The sequence below is a fragment of the Fulmarus glacialis genome, unplaced genomic scaffold (genome assembly GCF_000690835.1).
Source record: "Fulmarus glacialis isolate BGI_N327 unplaced genomic scaffold, ASM69083v1 scaffold40610, whole genome shotgun sequence".
In the NCBI taxonomy this organism is placed as follows: Eukaryota; Metazoa; Chordata; class Aves; order Procellariiformes; family Procellariidae; genus Fulmarus; species Fulmarus glacialis.
The window spans coordinates 7,592-33,765 of record NW_009190354.1 but is presented as its reverse complement, the minus strand read 5'-3'; the positions used below and the strand labels follow the sequence as shown (position 1 = coordinate 33,765).

General features: G+C 38.1%; 1 protein-coding gene across 1 annotated transcript; it reads left to right on the top strand.

Moving 5' to 3' along the window:
- Positions 1 to 1,527: 1,527 nt before the first annotated feature.
- LOC104071493 (transcriptional repressor protein YY1) lies at positions 1,528 to 16,447 on the top strand (the record flags this gene model as incomplete). Its single annotated transcript, XM_009585308.1, has 4 exons — positions 1,528 to 1,723; positions 11,382 to 11,442; positions 13,880 to 14,038; positions 15,180 to 16,447. Coding segments are annotated over 4 exons (599 nt in total), but the record flags the coding sequence as incomplete, so codon positions are not given.
- Between the last annotated feature and the right edge of the window lie 9,727 nt (positions 16,448 to 26,174).

The window sequence follows — 26,174 nt, the reverse complement described above, 5'->3', positions numbered from 1 at the left end:
AAATTGTCCAAATACTCAATCTTTTAGTTTATTCCCATTTTAATGCTGCAGATAGTGTTTTCTTATTAACACTCTTGTCTTTGCAGTGTTGGAGTCTATTTTCCTCTTTCACCATGGAACATATACATGAACTGCTATTTGATCTGGTAGATCAGATTAAACCCCAAACTAGCAGTAACATTTCTACAAATAGCTCAGTGGCAAACGATAAAAGCAGGCATTACAAATTGAATAGAAATTTGTCCTTAGTATATTTCTTCTATTTGCATATGTCTTGTCCTCTCTTTCATAACCTAAGTTACTGAATAATGAATAATGTTATTTGGAAAAAAAAACCACAAGACGTTGTCTCATTTTGTATTTTCATTCCTTAAACACTACCTGTAAAATAACTTCCTGTTATTTTTGAAAATACTTCGGTTTTGCAAGCCCTTTGTGTTTAAAGTGATTTGCAGAATCTGTTCCCCATACACATGGTAGGAGAAGTAGTGTAGTGGCAAGTTTATTAACATTTAGCTGAGCAGTTACAACCATACATATATCTGTTGTCCTATGTGTATTTGAGGGTGGAAAACAGGATTGGTGCTGGTGTGAGCACTGCACTGAGGAACATAGGTGGATGTTTCCGTTCTCTGTTGTCTTTGTCTCTCTGGTTTCTGTTATAAAATAGCAAGAGGAGAGAGAAAACATTGTGTCTTGGCATATTCTAAGGTCTGAATGTGAGTAGACAGCAACAGCAGGTCTTCCACCTGATTTCACTGCAGTCCTTGAGGACAAATCCATAGGAGGAGCTCTAGAGCAGATAAAATAGCAGTATCTTAACTGGCGTACAGATCAAAGCTCTGAATGATCCCTATCTGCTGTTTATGTAGTAGGGTGGGAAAGAGCTTAGGCTGGCCTCTGCCACGGAAGGAAGAAGCCCCCTTGGGAGGGAGACATGCTGTTTAGTTTTTTGCTTTCTTTCAGACGTGTCTGCAAGTGTTGAAAAACTTCAGTTTTATGGGCAGGTGCTGAAGCCCATTAGCAGTTATTTTTAAATTTCTTGTCCCTCCATAACACTTCTGTTGGAGGTCAAGGAAGTTTGAAGACTCTGAAGTAAAGATCAGTAGTCCTAATGTCTTAGGGTAAGTATCTGCCACTCCTCTGATAGGCTTGGTTGGTTACTGACTGCTGTTGAGATCCAAAGTGGGTACGGTGGCGGTTAGTCTTGAAGAGGTTAAAGGAATTAAATATTTAGGCATTGTTTCAGGAAAAGTGCGCTATCTTTCAAATGCAGCCAACATTCATAGGATTGTTCTACTTATTTCCTTATTCGTTTGTGTTTAAGTAGATACGTGACTTCTGCTTTTTTTTCCTTACCCACTGTGTCCTTTCTATGTTCTTCATGCTGTAACTGTATAGATGTCTTTTTGCTCTTTACAATTAGCATGGAAATCTGGAAGTGCAGTGTATTCTTTTAAATGTGCAGCAATAGTGAATTTGTATTGAGATGCAGCCTAATAACTTACATGCTGTTTTGATCTTTAGTATGTATTGAATTCAGTATTTTGTGTATTTCAGATGATAAAAAAGATATTGACCATGAAACAGTGGTGGAAGAGCAGATCATTGGAGAGAATTCTCCTCCAGATTACTCAGAGTACATGACAGGGAAGAAACTTCCTCCTGGTGGGATACCTGGCATTGACCTCTCAGACCCCAAACAGCTGGCTGAATTTGCTAGGTAAGTAGGAAGAAAGGATCTTTAAACTAAAATGGTTTTCTTTTCACTGGTTTAATTATGAAACTGTTAGGCAAAATAAATGGTAGGTTCAGTATGGCTCATTGTTCCATTTAATCATCCTTTCAAATAAGGGAGTTAATTCAGAACAGAGTAGCTGATACCGTGTTAAAATAACTGGGTTTTATATTCAGCAGTGACTTCTTCAGTGACTTCTGGTCTTTAGTTCTTGTGGGGTAAGACAGGACCTAAATACATTGATAGACTGTATCTTTGACATGACAGAATGTATCCTTCATGTGAGTAGTCTTAGATTCTTCAGCACTGAAGGGTCCGATAAGTGAAATGCTGCATTCAGGTTGTTCAGTACAAGAAAGCTAGACTACAATATTTAGTTTGTAAAGCCACTTACTGTTTTTTTTCACCTGCTTCTTAACTTCTTAAGCTTTTGGTCTTAAACTTCTTTTTAATGGAGTCATGTGTCTTGCACTTTCAAGTGCCACTGATAATTGCAGTTTCGCAATTGGTAACTATACTGCTTGGATTTTCCTCTAGTGAATCAGAGTTGTCACTCGTTTACATATCAATACATTGACTTGAGTTACAAGGTGACTTTTACTTTCAAATAGAGGTGAAGCTCTGTTCTACTGTGGAGTACTGAAAGTGTCATGTGTCTCTTCCCCCCTCCCTCCGCAGAGCCCCTGGCTCTGGTACCGAGTGCTCAGGGCAGCCGGTGGCAACCATGAGGTCACCAGAGAAGCCTGCTTTGGCATCTGGAAGCTGTGACATTAGGGGTGCCTTTGCAGCATTTACTTGGTCCCCTTCTCTGTGTGCGTGTGCTTGTAATTACCAAAGGCATACTCAGTGCATGGGCAGCGTTAATCCTGGTGTCTCCAAATATTTGAGCACAACTGTTAGCTTCCTGCAGCTGTTATAATCAGTTTTTCCCATGTTGAAAGCAAATGTATGTATGAAGCTACACTCATTTTCATTTTGTCACCAGCTGGGTATTCTTCAGAGCTCTGGCGCACAGTTCTGACACTTGGAGCAGGTGGATATCAGATGTTAATCTTACTTCCTGGGTCAGCTAGCAGAGGGAGTAGTATGCTGCTTTTTTTTTTTTTTTTTTTTTTTTTTTTTTAAATCACTGGGTTTTTCAGCTAGTTGCTAGGTGGCAGGGACTGTTAAGACAAGTTCTGGTCTGGCTTCTTGGTTAGGTGGATCTTGGTGTCCAGTGTGTGCATCTACTCTTATTTCACCTCTTTGATCTTGCTGCTTTTGACAAGCTTGTTCTGTTACTCTTCAGTGTGTTTGTACCAGAGGATTGCCATCTCAGCCTCGTCCCACAATTATTTTCAGTAAAGCCATTGAACTATGGATTTTGAAGGCTCCTAGTAAGATAGCGTGAAGCAGGGAGCAAGCCCTGCAAAACTATCTGATCTGGAAATGTATAAAAACACATCATGAACAACTGGAAACAGGGTTTTATCTCAAGTGGTGGGTGGTTCTAGCTATTGATACTGTTGTTACTTTTTTTGCTATTGTTGATCAAAATGATTGTGTTTTCCTCTGAGACCTGCTGAAAGGTTAATACAGTTGTTTGTGAAAGCAAATGTTTAAGTGATGCTCTCAGTGTACATAGCATTCTAATTCTAAAATGTTACTTACACATTTCTACTCATCATGTGCTTAGAATGGTATTCTCAGTTATTTTAAAACATGCTGAAACCTTTGGTTCTGTTAAACATTTAAGTACTGAATAGCTATCTTTTGTTAGGAAGTTTAAATCGTTTCTCATAGAGTATTCTCCATGCAAATACTGAATATTTTTCTTCAGATTGGTTTGAACACTTGAAATGGTTGCCAGGATTTGGGCTTCTTGAAATGACCAGATTGCTTCTATCAGATCTGTCTGCGTATTTCTTAATACTGTAAAATGTACTGTATCTTTGGGTTTTGGTTAGTTTTCTGTTGAGAAGATAGTGGCAGCTGGCGGTAATTTGAAATTACCACTTTTTTTACTCATGGTAGAATGTTCTAGGAATTTCTAGAGCTAGAATTTGTAGCAGATGATGGAAGGATTGAGTTCTATGTGTACAGTCTCTTTTCTGTTAATATATTTCTGTACAGCAGATAAAATGTAATCCATTTTAGTCATAAGACAATATATGGTGGTAGAGTAAGCAACTTGGGGGGGGACATCACCTTTAGCAATATCACCAAGTTGCCCAAGACCTATGAAGAATTGTTCTGATAGCTTAATTGTAGATACATTAAAACTTTAAGCATCTTCTGTTTTATGAAAGGTTTTTTGATTTCTTGGTCAGAATCGATGACTGTCAAACTTCTACTCTTGCCTTAGGGAAAAAAAAAAGGGAAAATGAAAAAGAAAACTCTGTTAGTTGTATGTTAGGTCGTAAATTATTGTGTATAGCTGAGACTGAAGAATATGGTGTATTAGAATTTGAATATTGCTTGTTAAGGTTTTGGTCCTATTGCAGTGAAGCATGTTGAAGGGACTCCTTTTAGCTAATAACACGAGTTGAAGCATTGATATCTACAAACCTATTTTTATACTGATGAATTGTCTTGTTCTTCTAGATTGCTGTGTGCAGTATCACTAGAAACCTTGCATGGCAAACTGGAAGAAAAAAAATGGGTTTACATGTACTGGAATTGGGTTTGGAGGTCCTAGGAATACAGTTGTTCATGCTAAAAGAATGTGTTTGTTTAGTGTAAAGTTCTCTGAAAGTTTCAAGCATTGCTGGTTGCTTTACAGTTCAGAATTTTGAAATTCTCGGTAGCTGTATTCTGAAAACTTTGAGCAGCAGGTAAAGTTGAAATGGTTAGTTTTAAACTTATTAATTAGTTTCACATGCTCTGAGTAAGGTTTTGACTAACAAATTTGTATTTTGATGACTTGGAAAAAGAATCGCGCACAGTCACATAAGGAAGCATAAACTGGCTGGTAAAATTGTATGCGAAGTGTATTTTGTTCAGTTCAGAGGAAGTTATTTTGGGTTGCTTTCCTGTTTTCATTAAGGCAGTTGGAAGACTCTCACGATACATTTGTAGAAATTAGCTACTCAGAACCATGTTTATAACCATGCAGCTTATTTTGATTAAGGATAAATTGAGGCATTTGCATCGATTCTTAGGAAGAAAGTTCTGAGGTTAAGTTTAAACGGGCAAAGCTTGAATTCTAGTGGTAACGGATTTCAGGCAAGATTCTGGAGTTCTGATCATAATCTGGTTAGTGTAAGGTGAGGCAGGGGTGGACTTGATGCTTGAAGTCCTCTGTAGCTCTGCAGCCCTTAAAAAACAAAAAACAAAAAACAAACCAAAAAAACCCCAACAACAACAAAACCTAAAACTGTCGTAATTCATCTGCAATGGACACCACGGCTGCTCCGCGGCTAGGTGGCACTAGCGGAGTGAGCAGTTACACTCTCTTGTGATACAATAGTCTTTTGCTGCTTTTTTTAGTGCATTTGTCATTGAGTCATGTAACAGGAGTCCGGATCCTTTAACTGGAACTCTTACATTTTCCTGGAAAGGCTTTTATACATTCGAAAACTGTTGAAAACACTGTAAATAAACAAGCTGTGTCAGAACATTAAGACGTGTTCAGTAATGCATAGACGAATGACCATAAATTATACCTGGTTGGGCAGTTTATCGCTTTTTACAAATTATTTCATTCTATTGTAGGAATCATGGATTTTCTCTAGTACGCTTTAAAAATGCAATAAAAAAAGAAAAAAAATTGTCGATTTCTCTTAGGCAATCATATCAGAATGTGAAACATCAGTTGTGAATGATTTGCTCAGAAAGAAATACAACCTAATAAATTACACATTCCCATTTGATACCTTTGACTGGGACTGGAAATCCCTTCAAGTGAAATAAAATGTTTCAACCAAGTCTAAATTGATTACAAGTAATTATGTAGTTAGCTGTGAAGAAGTCATAACTGCTTGGTAATAAAAGCTTGGGGAAGTAGCAGGCATATTTCTAGTTGGTGCATATAGCAAATTCCCTCAAAGCCACTAAAAAGGATATCCCTGATTCTACACGCCCTCCCTTTTACTCTCCAGACAGATACATGACTGAACTGGCTAAAGACAGCAGAATACAGACATCAGTAAAACTAAGAAATAAGAAGGGAAGATGCTACAGTTGGGAAATTGGCACAGTAATGAGTCCTAGTGGTAAAAACTTTACTTTCCGTGGCTTTATCTTCTGCTCTTCTTAGTACCTTTTCTGAAGGAGAGCCATTGTAAGGACTGCCCTTCTTTTCTATCCACTTTCCAAAATGGATAGAAAACAAAGGAGAGGAAACCGCACTAGAGTTTGAAATCGGACACCCTTCTTAAAAGTGACAAAGCATTCTGGTCACCTAGATTTATGACTTAGGCCTCTTTATAAGGTATATGCTTTTGTACTGGTTTTGTTCTTGTTACAGAGAAGTTTAAAGGACAGTAAACTGACAATTGCTTTACCCAAAGTGTTCTTCTGGGGGAGGGGGAATCTCTTCCTCTGTACCACACTGTGAAGGTCACTCCCTCTGTTTACACATATTATATTCTTCATAACTGGAACAAAATTAGTAATTATTTTTGCCAGAACCTTGGAATGAAAGAGAGCTTTTTTTTTTAATGACATTTTCCTACCTAACTGTGACCAAAGCACATTAAGACATTGGCTGTGGGCTCTTTGGTTGTAGATAGATTCCTAGGACACCTTGTGCCACTCCCCTTTTGTCTATTTATCCAAAAGCCAGTCTAGCCAGTTTTCAGGAGTTCTTCAGCACAAATGAATTCTTGCAGCAGCATAGGGCCACGACACTCATGTTATTTCTGCCTCAGCAGCGCAGTACAAGGGGAATGGCAGAGCGAGGGAACAGATCAGAAGTGGCAGTGACACTACTGATAGAGAATAATTTTCTCCTCTTCTAACTATTCTTAGGGATGTGGTCATTGGCACAAGTGAATATCACTGCTGGTCATCCAAGATCTCTAGGATGTGTCAAAGGAGTTGCCTGAGAGAGAGTAATACTGTTTAGTTAGGTTTCTGTATAGAGGGAGAAGAAAGGATGTGAGAACACAGAAGTTTAACAGCGGCAAAAAAGGCAGCTATCAGAACAAGGGGGAAATCCTATATTGTTAATTGGTTTTGACTTACGGATTTCCTTTTATAACTAGCCTTAACTCTGTTTCTGTGGCTAACTTTTAAAATTGGATCTATCTCAAAGACAATAGGTTGTGGAGACTGACAGAGGTTTGGGGTGGGGATTGGTTCTGTCAAGATACAGTTCTTTCAGTTCAGCTGGGTAGTTGAGGGAGGTAGCTGTTACTTTCTGATATTGCACAGTGACAGAGTTGCTTGCTTTATTTTGAGGAACTGAGTGGTTTAATACCTGTGATTTCACTCAATCTTCTTTATGCATGGATAAGAGAGTGTGCTTTTATGGAGCTCACTCTGTGAAGCTATTTGCACACCTTCCTGCTCCTTCTGCTGTCCCCTGTTCCCTCCCTCTACCTACCCAATACAAATTAACAGATTTAGCCTTTAATTGCAGTGTCCCAGTGGCTTGATCCAAAGGTACACTTGCTAGTTTTCTGCAGTTAGCTAGTCTGCAGTTGCTACTACTAGGCATGGCCCATATAAGCTCACTGCAGAAATGAAAATTCTGGTCTTGCCACGTAAATTGACTTTCTGCAAAGGCAGCTGTTTCAAAAGTTCCACCCAGGTATTAATGTATGTGTGTATAGTTGTTTTAAATGGTGGTATGTGTTAGAGTTCTGTTTTTGATTAATGTTTCAGGCTAAGAAAACTTGGACGGAGCTGGTAGAGATGCTCTACTGGGTGGGAGCCAAAAGTCTAACCACCAGCAAGAGCTACCTGCAACAGTGTAATTAAGATCAACAGCCCAGGTTCTAGTCTGGTCTCCTTTTGCAGAAAGTTAATTTTAAAGTAAGACCAAAATCTTTTTTCTAATAATTTGAATATGTAAGTCTTTAAATTCTTTTTTGAGTGATTGTCCATATGGATTCCACAGCCTTGTGAGCAAGATGACATTTTTGACAAAATGATCTGTCATAGCTGTGCCCGTGGTGTACATGCCCTCATGCCTTTAGTTCAGATGTACGAAGGGCCCAGCAGCTTCTTGCTGCCTTTGGCACTGAGATATAACCTGGACACTGTTTGCCGCCTCTTCCTGTTGAAGTGTCTGCTTCTGTTGTGCTGAATAGCTTGGTTGCCTATGGAATCCTGTGCTTATACACAGTCTTGTTCCGCGTTTTAAGCTTAAGTTGCCCACTTTCCATACTTCCAGGAGAAATGAAAAGATTTAAAATTTACCCCTTCATTAGCTAAACTTTGTTGTCATTTTGTAGTCAATAGGCACTAAATGTTTTTACATTCAAGTGTACTGCTAGGCTGATACTGCTTACTTTAGAAACAAAGCTTGAAAATTAAAAAGTCAGCTTATTCCAGAATGGACACTCAGAATGTTACGTGCCTGCTCAGACACTGAACTGAGAAATGTAAGGTATATGTTGAAGCTCCAGTCTGTCCCATGTCTGACCATCCAGTTCTGCTGCGATTTGTTCCTCAAGCTTCCTGATTATACTGATCTAGAAGCTTCCTGACTACACTGGTCAGGATATTTTACCTCTCACTCAACTTCAACAGCCTGTTACGGATGACGTTGTTGCAGCATTTCTTTCTCAAAGATTGACTTAGTACGAGAGGCAAGGCATAAGAGTTATGAATAGGATTTAACATGATGATCAGTTGGATCTTACGCCAAGTGTAAAGAATGCAAGCACTGCCACTAAAGCTGTTTACCACATCTCCTGTTAGTGATTCCTGTTCTGTCTAGTCTCTCCCTTTACAGGTGGTCAATTATGACTTCAGAACAATAGTGGTTTTACTTGTTCTGATGATGTCACGGACACAGATGTTGGGCCTAGGAGTTTTTTGCTTTGTTTTTTTGGGGCTGGGGGAATGATTCAGCGAATATTTAACAAGTTGATAGAAGTAAAGGAGGTGGTTTTGGCACCAGCTTTATCCCCTAGGTGTGTTTGTTCTCTAATGGCATTAAACCATGGCACTATGTTCTCTCATGTCCCATGTTGTCAAAGCATTCTTCTGTGCGTCCATTTTGCTTTCTGTAGAGTTACTGTAAGAAAGCTTTTGTGTGCGTGTGTGTGTGTTTTCCCATAGCCTCAGTATGTACTACTATCAGTCTAGAACCTCACTGGAGAGTATAGTCAGTCAGTTAATCCCAATCACTTGTTTGGATTTAGGTATTTAATACTTTACTCAAGGAGGCTGTGTAAACTAAACACAGCACAATTGTTCTGTATTCCAATTGGATTATATAAATTAAATTTAATCAATAAGGTCATCTAAGTTGGTCTGTAATCTTGGAAAAAGAAAACTTACCGGGAAGATTAAGATAATGAAGAGGCTGGTCTACAGGAACAGATACAGTTTGCTGTGTTCAGGATGTCTCTGCCCTTAAATTGATGAAATTTTTAGTTATGCTGCTGGCAATGGTGCAAGAAGAACTTTGTCAACACAATACCTCACACCCATCTTCTAGGAGCTGTCAGTATCTGTAAATGAGAGGGTTGTTGCATATGATACTCTCCACCTTCCATGTTTTTGTCACATCTGTATTTTTAACCCTGCAGGAGGCTGCAGTGTTCTTGAGTTAGTACTGTACATACTCAGTATAGTCTGGAGATGCTGAGCTACCAGGAGTTTCCTAAACAGTCACTTAAAGAAAAGAACAAATGCAGCTTCTAAATCCTTGGGTTTTAATGTTGTGTCTGTGAAGTGGCTAACTGTCAAGTGCTTTAGTCCAAACGTGATCACTTGAACTGTGTTACATCTGCAATACTGAGAGGAGTCAGATTGTTTCTGAGGGACAAATGGTAGCTACAGAGCCGTAGGAGACTTCTCCATCACGTATGACTCCATTGGCAGTTATAAGATTTTCCTGGATGCAGTCTTCAGGAATTCTTAGGGAGGTTTTGCACTGCTCTTGCCTTAATTCAGCCTCACAAGGCCTTCCATTTCTGTCCTCTCTCATTTGTCCATGTGAAGGAGGCAGGTGAAACAGCGGATTTAAGCCCTATGCACAGCAATGTTACAGTGTCAAAGAAAACAAATTTGCAAAGAAACAAATGCTTACGTGGCCAAATTAGAGAGATTTTAGCTTATTTTTTTCTCTTGGGAATTGTTTTGTACGTTTAGAAGTTGCTGTTTAGAAGTTGCTGTTTATCCAGTCTCCGATCAATTATTAAAAATGTACGTTAAAAAAAATACATGTATGCACTACTTGGAAATCTCTTCCACCAACCCTGTTCTTCCATATCTGTTTCCAGGAACTGAACTCATGGGGATTAAAACTGTCTTGGATAGCAACAGACTCCTCTCCTTCTTAATGTTAAAATAGTAATTCTGATAATTTTAATTATTTTGTTAAATTCAAGCCACTCATCTCTGTTTAATTGAGACTAGAAAGAACACCAGAAAATCTTTTGTTTAACTTACAGATATGATACGTAGCTACCTCATCATACAGAACTATCTTGTACCATATTACCAGGAAGAGTCATTCAGGAACTCACATAAACAGACTAGCTCCACTTCTACCGCAAGGTTTGGAATGCGCAAAATCTTATTACTTATCTAAGTGAATCCCCAGCTGCATGAGGTGCATTTATTTACACCTATCTACCTCCACTATAAGGTGGAGATAAGCCATTTCTCTTTGATTTTTTGAAGACAGCACTACAGCTTTAAGAAACAAAGTTAGGTGAAAGGACAGTGCACTTCCCCGGAATAGTGTCCACACAGCGGACACTTCTCTGGTGTTCAGACAGGTGGTTGTTATGGCAGGACTGTTTTAACATTGTTGTCTACAGGGAATCTTACTGTATTTGAAACACCTAACACATGCAAGCAATAGTTTGCTGGGCTCCTTATGTAGTCAATGGAGACTAATGGTGCCCATAAAGTAGTGGTGAAGATCCCGATCAGCAACCAAGAGTAAATAGTTGATTGCTTGTCAGTTGCCTAGGGTGGAATCCATGTGTACAGTAGCTTAAAGTAAGAATAATTGCAGTTTCTGTGGTTATAATGGATGTCTACATTGTCTATGTAGAGTCCACAACTTGCCTGCCTTCCCTGCTTCTGTAGAGTTTTCTTCTCAAGTCTTGTGTGGTGAAAATATTGAAGAATGATTGAGGCTACTCTGTCCTTCATGTCCTCGTGCAGGGATGCAGAGGAAGATAAATAGGCCACATGGGTACTGGCACAACAAAAAAAGTTTTCAGACAAAACCTCCTAATTACAATTAGTGTAAATCAGAAAAAAACCCTCTAGTTCCACGTATTCAAAGGACCAGGAAGGTAGTATTAAATGTCTTACTTTGTATTTGAGAGGTCCTTCTGGAAAAGCTGAACTTTCCAAATGCCAAAGTATACTGTTAATGTTATTATGAAGGTTTTGAAAATATTAAAACTGAGTACTAATGATGCATGTAATACTATCAAATAAATGTGCGCATTATGTAGGCAGTTACGAGAGAAGAGCTGTCTACTAAGGTTTTTCTACTAATGTTTTTTTATTTTTTATCTTTAAGAATGAAACCAAGAAAAATTAAAGAAGATGATGCTCCACGAACGATAGCTTGTCCTCACAAAGTAAGTGAAGTGCTCAGCTTCTGAGTAGGTAGTAATTTGTAGACCAGAATTTTGTATTGATGTTTTCTCTTGAGAATGAATAACTAAAATATCTTACTGTTAATAGACTACACTCAGTTAACTGTATTTTAGTTATCATTCTTTAGAGGCTTCCTTAAAAACCTTTCACTGAATAATATGTTATTCCCATTCCTTGTCTTAAGGTTAGTGCATCCCTAATCTTCTGGTAACCGTGATGCACAGTCCCTAACATGCTGGTTTTACTGTTGTGATTTCCTGCCACCCGAGATTACATACTTGAAAGAATATTCTGAAAGCTGTTCAAAGTACGTTCCTAAGATCTATATATCCTCTGCTTGGAAACTATGACAGATTTGGAGTCTAGATCAGGAATCAGCAATTTATGGTGCAGATGCCAAAGTCAGCACTATTGGAAGACTTTGAATTACATTCCACAGGGCTGGAAGGTGCATCATCTTAAAGAGAGAGAGGGGCATCTTGGAGATACAATTCTGTTCCACTGTAGCAGGGAAGCCTCTGTCTTGAATAAATGTTGCCAGTCACCTAGATTGGTAGCATCTAGCTTTACTGCATTATCCAGCTTTTGTAGAGCTTCTGTTAGCTGACATAGTCTGTAATGAAAAAAGACACATACAATCTTGCTGACTTCTGGTCTAGATGAGTGTGAGCCTAAGCAAATAATTAGGGCAGATAGCTAATAGTACACATTAGAGTACACATTAGAGAGCATGAATAGAAGGCTTCTTTCTGACAGCCATAGTCTAAGGAATTTGCTGGATTCCTCTTTGTGCTTATATTGATTTCCAATTCTTCACATTCTACAAGTGTCATGTTTTTATCACATGTATGATAGTAGGTAGATACAGGAACAGTTACTCCTTACAATATTGAGGAATGCTGCCTTCATTTCTTTGATTTACTTTTTCATAGCCTCAACTTCATCTAAACAGGGGAAAAAAAAGAATACTCTGTCCTTCCTTTTTCTCTCTTCTAGTGTTTCTAGGCTTTGTGTATTTATGACTTCAGTTTAAAAAAGAAAAATATTGTAGAAGATGTAACTGTTCCTCTCAGAGGCAAGCAGGGGCTTTGAAATAAATGCAAAAAAAGTTGATGATATGTTTATTTTGGTGCTGCTTTGCCCCACCCAGCACAATGAATGGTGGCACAACACTTCTTAAATCAGCCAAAGAAATTCTAGTGCCTGAAGAGAGAACTTTTCTTGAAAGTGGTATTTCCCCCTTTTTTTTAAGAACTAAGGCATATTTAACTGGTTATTAGTTTTGAAAAAAATAATTTCTGAAGAGGAGGCCTGCAGAATTTAAGATTAGCAATTGATTGTTCCTTTAGGTTCTGTTGTTGAATTTTATGCCTCGTAACATAGTGGTGTTGATAAAACAGCATCACTTGGAGTACAGATAGAATTTGCAGTTGTTAATAGGATTTTACGAGGGATTTTGAACCTTGAGGAAGGCATTTATAAAACATATGATAGATGTCTATTGATTGTCACTAAAAGGTGAAAAGAGGTATAGAAAGATAGGGTAAAGCAGCCCCACTTGAGTGCTGGCTTAAGTGTACTCTGGAATCAAAAGTAGTATTCCTGTGTTGATGCAGCATGGACCCCAGATTAAGACTTCTGATGCTGTACCTGAGTTTAATGTGAGTATCTTCTGCTTTTAGGTTGAGTTGGCACTAACTCAGAGACTCTCCTACCTTATTCAGTTGCCCAGTATCACTTTGTAGTTTTAAACTGTAGAAGCAGTGGCAGTCTCTATATCTCAACGTGGTAGTGATCAGTCTGCTGCTGCCAGTTTGGACAAGGTAGTTTCTGTAAGCGGTTATGTGCTGGAAACCCTCTTGCTCCATTTCTTATCAGGAATGAGAAGGAAGAGGACAGAATGTTGGGAGATGGAGTGGTGCAGATACAAATTGGTACTAGAGAGTAATCTGCGGTATATTAGAGACTGTATGTTATAGTACTGTAGTGCTCTGAATATAGCACATTGAAGAATATACCATAGGTATCCATGAACTGTCATTCTGTCTTTTGGGTTTTTTTTCCATGATACTGTAAGTGCTTTTGTTTGGTTTATTCATTTGCTTCTGTCAAAGCTGCATCTTCTCCATGAGACTGTCCTATTATTCATTTGACTGCACATGGTTCATAATATTAAGTGAGGAGAGGGTTTGGGGTTTTTTTCTTTGGGGTTGGGTTTTTTTTCCCCCAGCTTTTCAAATGGTCAGTTTTCTTGGTGTTGCTTTTTTAAAATAAATGTAAGGGGTCTCCTTTTCAGGGCCAACTTTTAAGAAAGTATTCAGGATATAAAATCATTCTAAATGCTTGTACTGTAGCAGATAAAACCTTCTTTATCAGAACTAGCTTAGCTACTAATTGAGTTTCACTGTTCTTTTTAAGGGCTGCACAAAGATGTTCAGGGACAACTCTGCCATGAGGAAGCATCTGCACACTCATGGCCCTCGAGTACACGTGTGTGCAGAATGTGGCAAGGCCTTTGTGGAGAGCTCAAAACTAAAGCGACATCAGCTAGTTCATACCGGAGAGAAACCCTTTCAGGTATTGTTAACCTCCAGACATAAGTACCACAATTTATTTGGTAAACATGTGTAGACTGTAACTGTAACCTAGCTTCTATATGACTTTGAGGATACTATGGTTTTTTTGTAAAATCAGATGAGGCACTGAATGATCACCTTAAAAATTGGAAATCCCCCTTGAGCTAATTAGGCTATCATTTAACTATTTCTGTGGGCTTTTGTTAGAAATTAGCAAATTGTGTGTACATGCGGAATACCTTGCAAAATATAATGTAAAGTTACCCACTTTAAAAATGAAGTCTGCAGTTACTACTGAATGAGGAAAATGTCTCTTTCTCCTCATCATCTTTTCAATTTAGCACTTGTGGACAGCTGAGACTTGGGGCTGTTTGCTCCGTTGACTCGCGATACTAATTTTCAGTAGCAGTATTTATCAGTTTTCGGCAAAATGATGGTAGTCACTGAATCTCTTTCCATTCATATCAAGTCACGTGAGCTTCTGCCACCAGAGGTCCCCTGCCTACTTCATATGATACTCCTTATAAATCTTCTTTACATGTATTCATAGTCTTGAGCGTATCTGTGTTCTCCAAGACAAGTTTAAGATCTGTATTTTTGTTGATTTTTTTTTTTTTTAAATGAATTCTTTTAGAAACCTGATTTGCAATCCTCAGGCATTCACTTAGATGTGTATGCTGGAGCTGCTGTGTTTTAAATGATAAGTATTTACCACTAAACGTGCTGCCTTTTGTATTTTGAGACCATCTTAAAAGTAAAGCTGGTAAAATGAGCAAATCTTTGCAAATTCTCACCAAAAGAGGGAAATTCTGATGTGAAACACTGTTTTCTACTACAGCATAGCAAAATATGGTTTCGTATGCAGAGAAGGTGCATTTTAGCGAAAGCATTTGTTTGCAAGCTGGAAGTTATTTCCGTCTTTGAAACCAGATATATAACTGTGGTAAAACAACCCGAAGTATTCATTTTATTTTTTAAATACAGTTTAAAAGTGATGCCCACAGCTTCACCTGTAGTAATCTTCAGCATCAAGCTTCATGTTTGTGCAGTCTAGTGATTTAGAGAAGAATACTGTTCTAATCGATGGTTGAAATGAGTACTACTTTTGTTAGCTAATGGAGTATGTCTTTTCCTTTCAACAGTGTACGTTTGAAGGATGTGGGAAGCGTTTTTCACTGGACTTCAATTTACGCACACATGTGCGAATTCATACTGGCGACAGGCCCTATGTTTGCCCATTTGACGGCTGCAATAAGAAGTTTGCGCAATCAACTAACCTGAAATCTCACATCTTAACACACGCCAAGGCCAAAAACAACCAGTGAAAGTTGGAGGAGAAAGTTCTTGAACTCAAAGCATCTTACAGGAGTATGAATTGGAAGTAAATATGCCTCCCCTTTGTATATTGTTTCTAGGAAAGAATTTTAAAAAAAGAACCCTACAAACCTAAAGGACGTGTTTTGATAAGTAGTAAATAAAAAGCAAAAAAAAAAACCACAAAAAAAACTTAAGGTGACGTTGCTAAGATGCTCTACCTTTCTCTGTAATCCCGTTTCAAGAACACGGTGTTTTGTAAAGTGTGGCCCCAACCGAAGGGTCAGTTCATGAACTTGCATCAAAAAAAGACAATTCTTTATACAAAATGCTAAAATTGGACTTCTTTTCACATTCTTATAAATATGAAGCTCACCTGTTGCTTACAATTTTTTTAATTTTGTATTTTCCAAGTGTGCATATTGTACACTTTTTGGGGATATGCGTAGTAATGCTATGTGTGATTTTTCTGGAGGTTGATAACTTGCTTGCGGTAGATTTTCTTTAAAAGAATGGGCAGTTACATGCATACTTCAAAAGTATTTTCCTGTAAAGAAAAAAAGTTATATAGGTTTTGTTTGCTATCTTAATTTTGGTTGTATTCTTTGATGTTAACACATTTTGTATAATTGTATCGTATAGCTGTAATGAAATCATGTAGTATCAAATATTAGATGTGATTTAATAGTGTTAATCAATTTAAACCCATTTTAGTCACTTTTTTTGGAGAAATACTGCCAGATGCTGATGTTCAGTGTAATTTCTTTGCCTGTTCAGTTACGGAAAGTGGTGCTCAGTTGTAGAATGTATTGTACAGGCACTGACTTTTTATTAACACCTGATAATATGTACATCCCATGTAATAGAAAGGGCAACAATAAAACAGTGGTCCTAAAGAAAGAATATGGCAGAAAATGATCTGTAAGCACAGTCTATTTTCTTTTTTTGTCCAGAGCAGTCCTAGTTCCTCTTGACCTCCCAGAAATTGGAAGCTAAATAAACTCAAGTTTCCTTTACTTTGCATTCAGTTACAATGATTTGTGATGAAATTACGTAATGCCACGTAAGGTGGTATACCTAAACAGAATTGGTGACTGTAATTCTGTTTTTGAGTGACCTAGACTTCCATTAACTGGAAGGGTGGATTTGGAGACTTGGCAGTGTAGTGGGGAATTTTCAGTGTGCCTGGACAGCAACTAGGTAAAACAGTACAGTAAATAACTAAATGGGCACCTTAGTTTAGCCAAGGTAAGGAATCTTGGAGGTTTAAATGCAATAACAATAGAAACTGGGGGAACGGTAGGGTTTGAGCGGTCGTACCAGAAAAAAAAAGAAAAATTGTCTTTTTCTTTTGGCTAACTTGTTTGACTGAATATAATGATGAACATTCTTCGAACCTCGTTGGACACCTTTTATTTCAAAACAGGAACTCAGAGTTCTCAGAGAACTTGATGGAGTTTTGATGGTCTAACTAAAAGTGGTTACTACTCATTTGTTCAAGTGTTCAAAGTAAGAAATTTGCAGATACTATAGTAAAATGTGACAGATTAATAAACATAAGAATATGCACAGAAATGCATAAGTATTATTTTTTAGAGGGATGTGACATATTTTAATATAGTAAAAACTGTTGTTAATCTTTTTCTGAATTCTGTTCTTACAAATTTTTCATTGCTAATACCGTAAAACTTACTTTTGAGTCCAGTTTTGGTGGTAGTGGAAAAAACATGGGTAATAACGAAACTACACTTAAAAGCAAGAGAATTTTCATCCGTACATAAGTTAATCTGAACACTGCAGCTCTAGTCTGAGGTTATTAGGGGTAAAAAGAAAGATGGGGCATTTAATTGTAAAGCATGCATTAGAATTTTGGCAGGTGTTTTTTTTTTATATAAGTTCTTGAACAGGACAATATACTGAAACTTGTATAGTTATAGTTAAATTAAATTCTGTATACAGTTAAATTAGTGTCTATTCTTTTTGGAAGGAAATAAAATCAGTTCAGCCTAGTTCTAATTGACCTTACATTTTTTCTTAAACAGTATATATGATGGTGTTAGGCTTGCACAGAAGTTTGCTTTCCTATGTTGTAAAATGGTATGCGTTTTATTGAATTGCAAGGTAAAGAGATTCCTTGATGGTGTTGGTACTTCATCCTTGAACATATATTTGAGACTAAATTATTTATGTTAAATATTGATTTGAGGATTAACTGGGAACTGAAACTTGTATTGCCCCTAGTTATATTGCATCTGATTACAGAGAGAAAGCTGAAAAATTTTCATCTAGGCCTCAAATCAGTAGCATTCAATACACTCCTGAGTGTAAGTAGCAACACTTAGTAGCATGAAAGAGCTTGCTTTGTAACTAGTTAATTGCATATTGGGTATGAATAAATACTTGCATTGAGCAGCTTCTGTAAGTTATTTAAGCTTCTAAAGTATAATTGGCACATCTTGTTCTTAAAACATCATGCTTAGTTGATTCCAGAGTTTTCCTTACGGATTTTCAGTGAAGAAATTAGAGACTTTGAGAATAGCAACAGAGTTGACTTTGAAACCACCATTGCCAGCCTACTATCAACAAGTTCTTGCATTATGCCACCAATTTGTGAGCAAGTTCAGGTAAGGGGAGGAGAGTCTGAGGGGTGGAGGAAACGTAGCCAGTGGTTTTAAAGCTGGCAAAAGATTTAAGTGCTTACTCATCCTGCCTGTTATGCTCATTTGATCTTACATTTCATATTGCCTTATCTGGTTCTCCTGCTGTCGAAATGGAAGGAGATAAATTCTGTAGCTCTGTATCTTTTGGACTCGAACCATTTTTTAAAAGGTAGAACTGACTATAGACTTTTCCAGCTGTGTCTATTTGTGGTTTGCCAGTAGCAGTAGGTCCTGCTTTAAATACAGGACAAACTGAACTTAAATATGTATTATTTCTGGAGACTCTTTTCCTTGAAAAGGGTGTAGGAGGAGCCCAGGTACAGGTTTGAAAAACTAAGTGAATAAATTCTTAGTGAAATGGAACCGAGAACTCCTTCCTGTCTGCCAGGAGCTCAGCTGAACTTGCGCTTGATTTTAGTTACCATCTTTTTGAAGAGGTTCGCTGTTGAATTGAGCTGGTGCAATTTGACACTTTTTTCCCCCACAGTGGTTACAAATTGTCAGTCAACAAAGCCAAATACTAAACACATTCTAACAACATAGCTTGTCAGCAGTAATGTAGTTTTAAAGGCAGGCAGACATCCTTTCCCTCTGCTAATTCCACAGTAAGTAAAAGCAAAAGAAGCAATAGTTAACAGAAATGGCAAAGTTATTGAGCCTTTAAAATGTTTGAAGAAAGCTAATCCCTTCAGAGTGCTAGATGAAGAGAATGGTAGTGGCAATAAAAGGTGTTTCTACTTGATAATGTGGTTCCTTACTGCTTGGAACAAATGGAGAAAAATTGGTATTTTTGTCAGGGCTGCTAGACAAATCAGCCTAGGAAGCCTAATGAGTCAAGTGGTAGCTCTTGCTGGTGTTGGTTGACCCAGCTGTTCTATAATGATGACACTGGAATAATAAGTTTTTTCATCTGTATGGAACCTTTCTTAAGTCAGTGTTACAGTGGCTTGAGAAGATGAGGAAAGTAAATAACGTTTGTGTCAGCATTAAGCTTTGACTTCTTGGTAACTACACTAATGTTCCTGTATTGCTTAAAGCTATGGAGAAATCAAAAGTCCTTCAGAAACTTCAAAATTTGTGGTGGATTTCAAAACTGAGTGTTGGGTGTAAATTTTGCAGGCAGGAATAAAATGGGCTTGGATCTAGTACAATTATTCATAGCTGTGTAAATGGAATAGTTAAAAAGTAGCACTTAGGGAAGAGTGAAAAGATTTCTTGTATCAGCCTGATTAGGCATTCCCAGGGCAAAATAAAGGGAGAGACTCAGTATTCATTTTGATCATATGAATTGACCTAGTTTCATGTTGCAAAAAGCTAATAGCGTGAAGATGGCTTTACAGCAATGCTTAAATGCCACCTGGATGGCTACCGGCTTCATTTTATAAGGCAATTTAATCAGTGGTCCCTTATTTGGTTTCGTTCTCTCTGTCTAAATTAAACCAGTTTAGGCAAGTTTATGTGTACTCACAATCATCCTATATTATTGAGGCAGTTTTGCTTAGAATTTTTTTCAGTTCCTTCGTTTCTTTGGAAGTAGTCTGGAGAATACTGAATTTCCTTTTGGAGAAAGCACATCAAATTCTGTAGAAGCGTTCACGTGAATTTTTCAGGTCCTTGCTTCCTCTAAAGTAGCAGAAAAACACCATTTTGCTGTAGGCAAATGAGTAAAATTACTTACAGCAACTGTTGTTTAAACAACTTCAGTTTTAGGTTTTTAAGTCTTCTGTTACTTCTTTCCTAACGGAAAAGCTTTAAGATCAAATGCTGGCTGGATACCATTCCTTCTATTGCGTATTCAGGTGCGGACATAATATCCCTCTTGTGAGCTGCTGTTCTCACTGGGTTCCTGTGTAAACTGGAAACTCTCTTCAGGAGCAAGCCTGAAGTTCTGTAGAAATGTTGGTCAATTCTGGAGGGGGGGAAAGGGACGGAGCGTCTGTGGGGTCCTTGCAGGACTTTTGCATGCTTCTCTTGCCGCCACTTTTATATTAAGTGTTCTTGTAGGTTTAAGTGTAATGCCTCTAATAGGGCTGATATTGGGTAGCATCTGCGTCAATGCTTTATTTCAGTCTGTACAGATACTCTTGAATAGTAGTTTGCCAGGAGATGGCAGTGAATTACCAGTTTGTACAGCGTGACCAGCAGACAGAATAGCAAAGTGTCAGGGTGCCCCTGTGAGGTCAAGTGTGTGTAGGGTGTCCTGCGGCGTTCAGTAGACCCTGACAGACTTGGAACGTGTCAGTGTCAAAGAGCACGTTTCCCACACACCAGTGCAGATGAATAAGAAGTACAACTCTGAGCTGATTTCTGAGAGTCCCAGGCGTGCTTGTGCATTTGTAAAAAGCACCAGCAAGGCAATGAAAATAAAGACTGTAAAAACCATTGAGTGTGAAATGGATCATATATTTTTAGGGGATCCATACATCCAATATTAATATCAAATATCTTTAAAGAGAAATGTGGAAATCTAATGACATGTAGTGTTAATGAATGTGCTTTCAACTGTAAGTGGCTATTTTGGTTAGCTGATAGACACGTAAAACACCCATGCTTCACTCTAGCAGTGGCTTCCTAAAAAGTCTAAGCTCACCTGAGGCAGTTAGGGCCTCGCCATTTGACTTTCCTTCAGTGTGTTGCTGCTCGTAATGTTTGCAAGGCCGTTGCAGAGACTGCAGGACAGATGTTGCATCAGAGTGTCCTGCATTGCTGCTCTTTAAGGAATCAAAGATCTCAAGTAAACTGGTTCTGTCTCTGGAGCAGGCCTACAGTAGAAGTGTATTTCAGAGGGGTGTTGTTTGTGAATAACAGGTATATTTTTGAGATAAATCATAAAGATGGAGGCATAAGATCGACTCCTTCTTAAATAGTGGAAAATCCATACACAAAAAAGCTTGGTGACTGGATATGTCCTAAGGTACTTTAGCTAAAGCTCATCTCAGCAATCGGTTGCAAGACAAATCTGTAGAAAACCCTGTCTTGTTAGTTAGTGTTTGTGGAATGATTTGAGAGTTCAAAGTCAGGTGTCCTTCAGAGCTGCAAGATGCTTGTTAAGGACCTCACTAGCGTTGCCAATTGCAATTTTGGCTTGCAAAGTTTGCGACTGCCTCACACATGGGGCATCATGCAGCTCATGTTTTGACTTATTTTTCAACGTTTCTTTTTTCTTAGCAAAACAGAAGATTTGGCCTTTGTACATGGAATCTTCAGTCTTCAAACTTAACCGGTGCTCCAATGGATTTATATGAATCCAATGACTTCCATAGCTTGAAAGGGCGTACTAATGTTTATAGTTTGGAAATGTATTGTAAGGAATAATACTATGGCAGGTCTTCAGGTTTTCCTTGTGTGTTTTTGGGGGTTTTTTGGGTTTGTTTGTTTGTTTGATTGATTGGGTTTTTTTGTTTGGTTTTTTTTGTTTTTTTTTTTTTTAATTCTTTCCTCTTGCATAGGTTAGGAATAGGGGATTTCATCTCAATTTTTTCCAGAGTGTGAAATGAAAGTGTACAGCCTCTCAGTTATGAACTGGCAGGGAAGCAGGTATCTGGAGAAAATTAAGAGTAAGAGAGTTATTTTTACTTCTACCTCTTTTAATTGCAGTTAAAAAGCTTGAACTTTATTACTAGCCTGTTTGAAAATTACCTGTTGTACATTCTTCCTTAAGTGAAAATACATCAGTGCACAAGGAAGAAGGTATGTGGCCTGGCTGATTGCGACACTTGAGTATACCTGATCTAGGATAATCTCTGCTTAAGACAACTAAATCAGGTCCTAGAAGAAGAATACTGATTTTCTTTCATACCAACTTCAGTCTAGCCAAGTCAAATTAATCTAGCAACAATTCGTCCTATTTTGATATATTTAGCAAACAGTGCAGACCATGAGGTCGAACTTCATTATGATTTTAGTATTTTATCGGTTGACCCATGGATATGGTTGAAATAGTACAACCCTATTTTCCTGTTAGTAAAAAAAAAACCATGGAAGGTTTCTTTCAGTAAGAAAAAACAGTCATAATAAAGTATAAGTAATAATAGTGAATGATATCAAGAAGCAATTTAAATGTTAGATGTAAAGTTTTATGGACCTGAAGAATGTTTTGTGGACATTAGAACTTGCCTTTCTTCCAATTATATCAGTGTATAGGGTGTTATTTTTCACTGCAGACCTTGCCTTGCTTGCTTTCAATTTATTTACTGATGAAACTATATAGCTTAAAACCACATTCTAGGTCAAATCAGTTAAAACTGATAATAAACTATAAGTAGACAAGCTTTTACTGTATATCATTTGTATTATTGTGCATATTATGTTGCTAATTTTTTTACCGTTAGTGATAACCATTTTTGATTATAACTCATGCAAAACTAGTTGGATAACACTAGCACAAAAATTGCAAAACAGTTGCACTGGGAGGATGAAAATGGTTTCTTTTCCTCTGCTTTCCTCCCCCACTGCCCATGAACATACATAAATTCCTGAACAGTGAAAGAAGCAGTTTGCTTCCTCATGATTTCAAAGCCGATCTCCAGTAGGTTTGGCCCAGCAAGTTTTCTGGTCCCTACGCTCTTGCAGTGCCTCCCAGAGCCATATGGTCCCTTAGATCCTTCATCTGTCTCCGTGGCTGTAGTGTTTGATACGGCGTGTTGCCTTGGGTAAGCTTCTATTTTCTCTGGCTGTTTTTCTGGCAGAAGAGGGGTTTAATTGCACCTTCTGCTAATCTAATGGTGTTTGGCACACTTCTAGGCTTTAAGTTGTTCTTTAACTATCCACAGATCAAAAGTCTGACTAACAGCTGTTAACACCCGTTTTCCAGCATAATACTAAATATATTTTATTTCAAAGAACAAACACATCCCTTCTCTGCAAGGTCAACTTTTTATACTTGTGTCTTAGTAACTTTCCCAGTATGCTACCTGTCCTGCGCCTGCAATGTACAGGTTTTCATCCCTTGAATGTCTTGCTACTTTTTCATGTGAACTGTAAAAAAGCTATATGCAGAGGAAGGCAAGGAAGAGAGGACCAAAAAAAAAAAAAAAGAATACTGTCATGTTACGGTTGCAGGCATGATAAATGAACTGAATTTCACCCCAGTAGTTTTACTATAATAAGTTCTTTAAAACTTGGAAGGGTTGTACCTGGGTGCTTTTTTGCCTCTTGTCCTAACTGAGCGTATCTGTGGCTGCAACCTGTATGACCCATCCAGTAGCAGGGTGGGTCATAAGGAAGAGTAGAGCACGGGGACTTGATAGTAGGTGAGTTTTACTTTCAGTGAGTTTTACCTTCTTATTCCCTTCAGTTGTTGGGGTATTAATAGAGCATCTCCTACCCGGTATCATGATGCTTGATGATGCTTGTGGGAAGGAGGATCTGGGGAGGCAGAATTCAGTTCTGTCTGACTTGGCTAAGTTGGCTGACATAGCAAAAATGTAGCAGGAAGGAACTGAACCATGTTTAAAAAGTCTGAGGCTATTGTCTAGCTTGATTTAATAGTTAGGAGTTGCACAGATTTCAAGCCAGTGACATGAGACTGGGTTGAAAGCTGGCTTTTACCTTCCTCTTAGGCTTGTCGAGTAACCTCCAGTGTCTGCTACTGACTATTTCTTTTAAGTTCCAGATGGATGAATTTCTGGAGAGAATGTTTTAGTAAACAAGTAAACAAACTGCAAGTAAAACATTGTGTAGCCCTTTCTGTTTTAATGATGTTAACTGTCTTTTAGGGAGACACTGTTTACTTATTCCAAGTATTTGTTTCTGTGCCATAGTTCAACATTGTTGCTCCTGCTGAGAGAACACTAAGTACTTGACTGGAGCTGCCCTACGGTTAGTTGACTTGGTGGCTTTTCCCTTTTCTGATCTAGCAAACTGATGCTTGACAGGGTTTCTTTTGGTCATGTGTATTTACACTTTAAGAAGATGAATTAATGGAGCCAGTACCTGAAATGATGAGAGGCCTTTTTCATAGGTCATGACACCTATCATCCTGCTTTTCCTGTGTGGCTTTTTATTTCGACTATTGATGCTCTTTGGAATAGTTACGCTGTCTAAAACCAAAAAACTACAACCTACAAAGCGTTTTGCTAAACTTGTGCATCTTAGAGCCAAGCATTATTCTGATTCGGGTATGAACGGTGCTGTTGGCACACCTGGTACTTGATTCTGATGTGACTCTGTAGGGACCCTAGACTTGTCTTCTGCAGCCTTGGTGCTGATCAGCACTGCTTAAACCAAATAAATACAGAATATGAAGGGTCCAAGCATGCTGCTGGCTCTATGGCTCTAAAAGCAGGATTGTTCTCTTAGTACCTGTAATATCTTTAAGTGAGGTACTCGGTGCAAAGATCAGTTTGAAGAAGCGAGCTCAGGCAACTTCCCTTTGCTTCAACGCACTGATTGATGCACTCTAAGCCAGAGCAAGGCGCTGTCTTTCCTGGTGGTGCACAGAAGGCAGACGGGGAATAAGTTTCTTCAGGCAAAAGCCAGAAACCCTGCCCTCTTGCAAGCTAGATGTAACACAAGGAAGCATCTGAGTAAAACATAAGAAACTTAAAGGAACGAAAGTCAAAATTTTTAAAAAATTTATTCCCTCAATTTTATATACTGTACAAAGGTGTAAATGGTCTTTGCTGTGAGTTGTTGTGCATATGCAGCTTAGTAGACAGATTTAACATTCAATTTGAATCTCAGTGCAAGTAGGCACTAAAACATCCAACATACCTCCAAGGTATAAAAAGACATACCAGTTTTACAGGTTTCTCCAGCATATTTTGTTACAGTGCAAAATGCTACGAAATAAGGTTTCTTTAGAAAATTCATATAAATTAACCACATATTGCACTTGTCCCAACCAAAAGTGTAACAAGTTGTACTTACTGAACTAGTTTGATACATTTTAGAACATTCCTCACACGCACTCCTTCCCCCTGGCTATTTGTGCCAAATATGTGTAGTTCTTATTCCAAATCTTAAATAACTGTTTATAGCTGACTAATGCAATCCCTCTTGAACAGACTACTAAAAAAAAATCACAGCGGATTAATGTAACAAGAAAATTCTCCAAAACCCTTTTCAGTCTTCTTTCCAGTAGCACTGTAACTAAATACATAAAAAATCAGTATTGTTTAAATTCATAATGCAAGTGTATTGAACACCAACCATTTCAGACACTTACACCCCTATTTTCTGGAAAGGTATGAAACCTCCAGTTCTAAACATGTACGTATTTCTACAGTACTTCAAGCTGCTAAGCTAACATTGCACCCATGAACATTTTGTGCAATACCACAGGTAGGACTTTGACTTCTATACATCACTGGCTGCTAGGGTGCATGTTGGGAGAAGTGGCGCAAAGTTGCATTAACTTCAGAGAACAAAGTCTACTTGGGCTGAATCTAGTCAATGCAATCTGTGCACCCACCAAACGACAAATAGAGGTGAAGGCAAATAACATCAATCTTACTAGATCTGAGTTTCCCTAAATCCTTACAAGCCTTGAGATTTAAAGGAACAAGTGCATATGAGTGCAGATGCTTACTTTGTGCTTAAGATTTATTCAAAGCTGAAAGGTAAGGGAGTAGCTTAGGAACAAATTTTTTTTTTTTTTTTTTTTTTTTAAGCAAACCAGTATTAACAAGGTTGCTACTAAAACCACTGACATGTAAAGGCAGAGGAAAAGAAAAACACGTGGCTAGCTGAATGCTAGTCCATGTCTTAAACAGTTCAGGGTTACCTGCAAAATGCCTCCAACATTTAATTTCCTTCCCCTACTTCACTTTAGAGGACTATACTTACTCCTGTTACATACAAAAAGAGTATTTCTTTTCTGAAAACGTTTCTGCATTCGACTCAACTCAGTCATTCAGAACACGAGTGGAAGAAAACCTGATTTCTGGTACTACGACATTCTCCAGATCTTCTTCTGGAGCCGCAACAGTAACTGTACAGTACTTTCTAAAGGCAGGTCCCCATCTTACTTGGATACTACTAGATATGAAGTCCTTAATAAGGCAATATGCTGTTTATACAAGTAATGAGATGAAATCCTAATTTGACACATTTAGGAATTCTTTATACAGATAGCATACATTTACACCACTTGTGCGGGTCAAGTGTTTACATTTAAAAAAACCAGCCAGGCTTTGGATCAGGAGAACAAACAGATAAGGT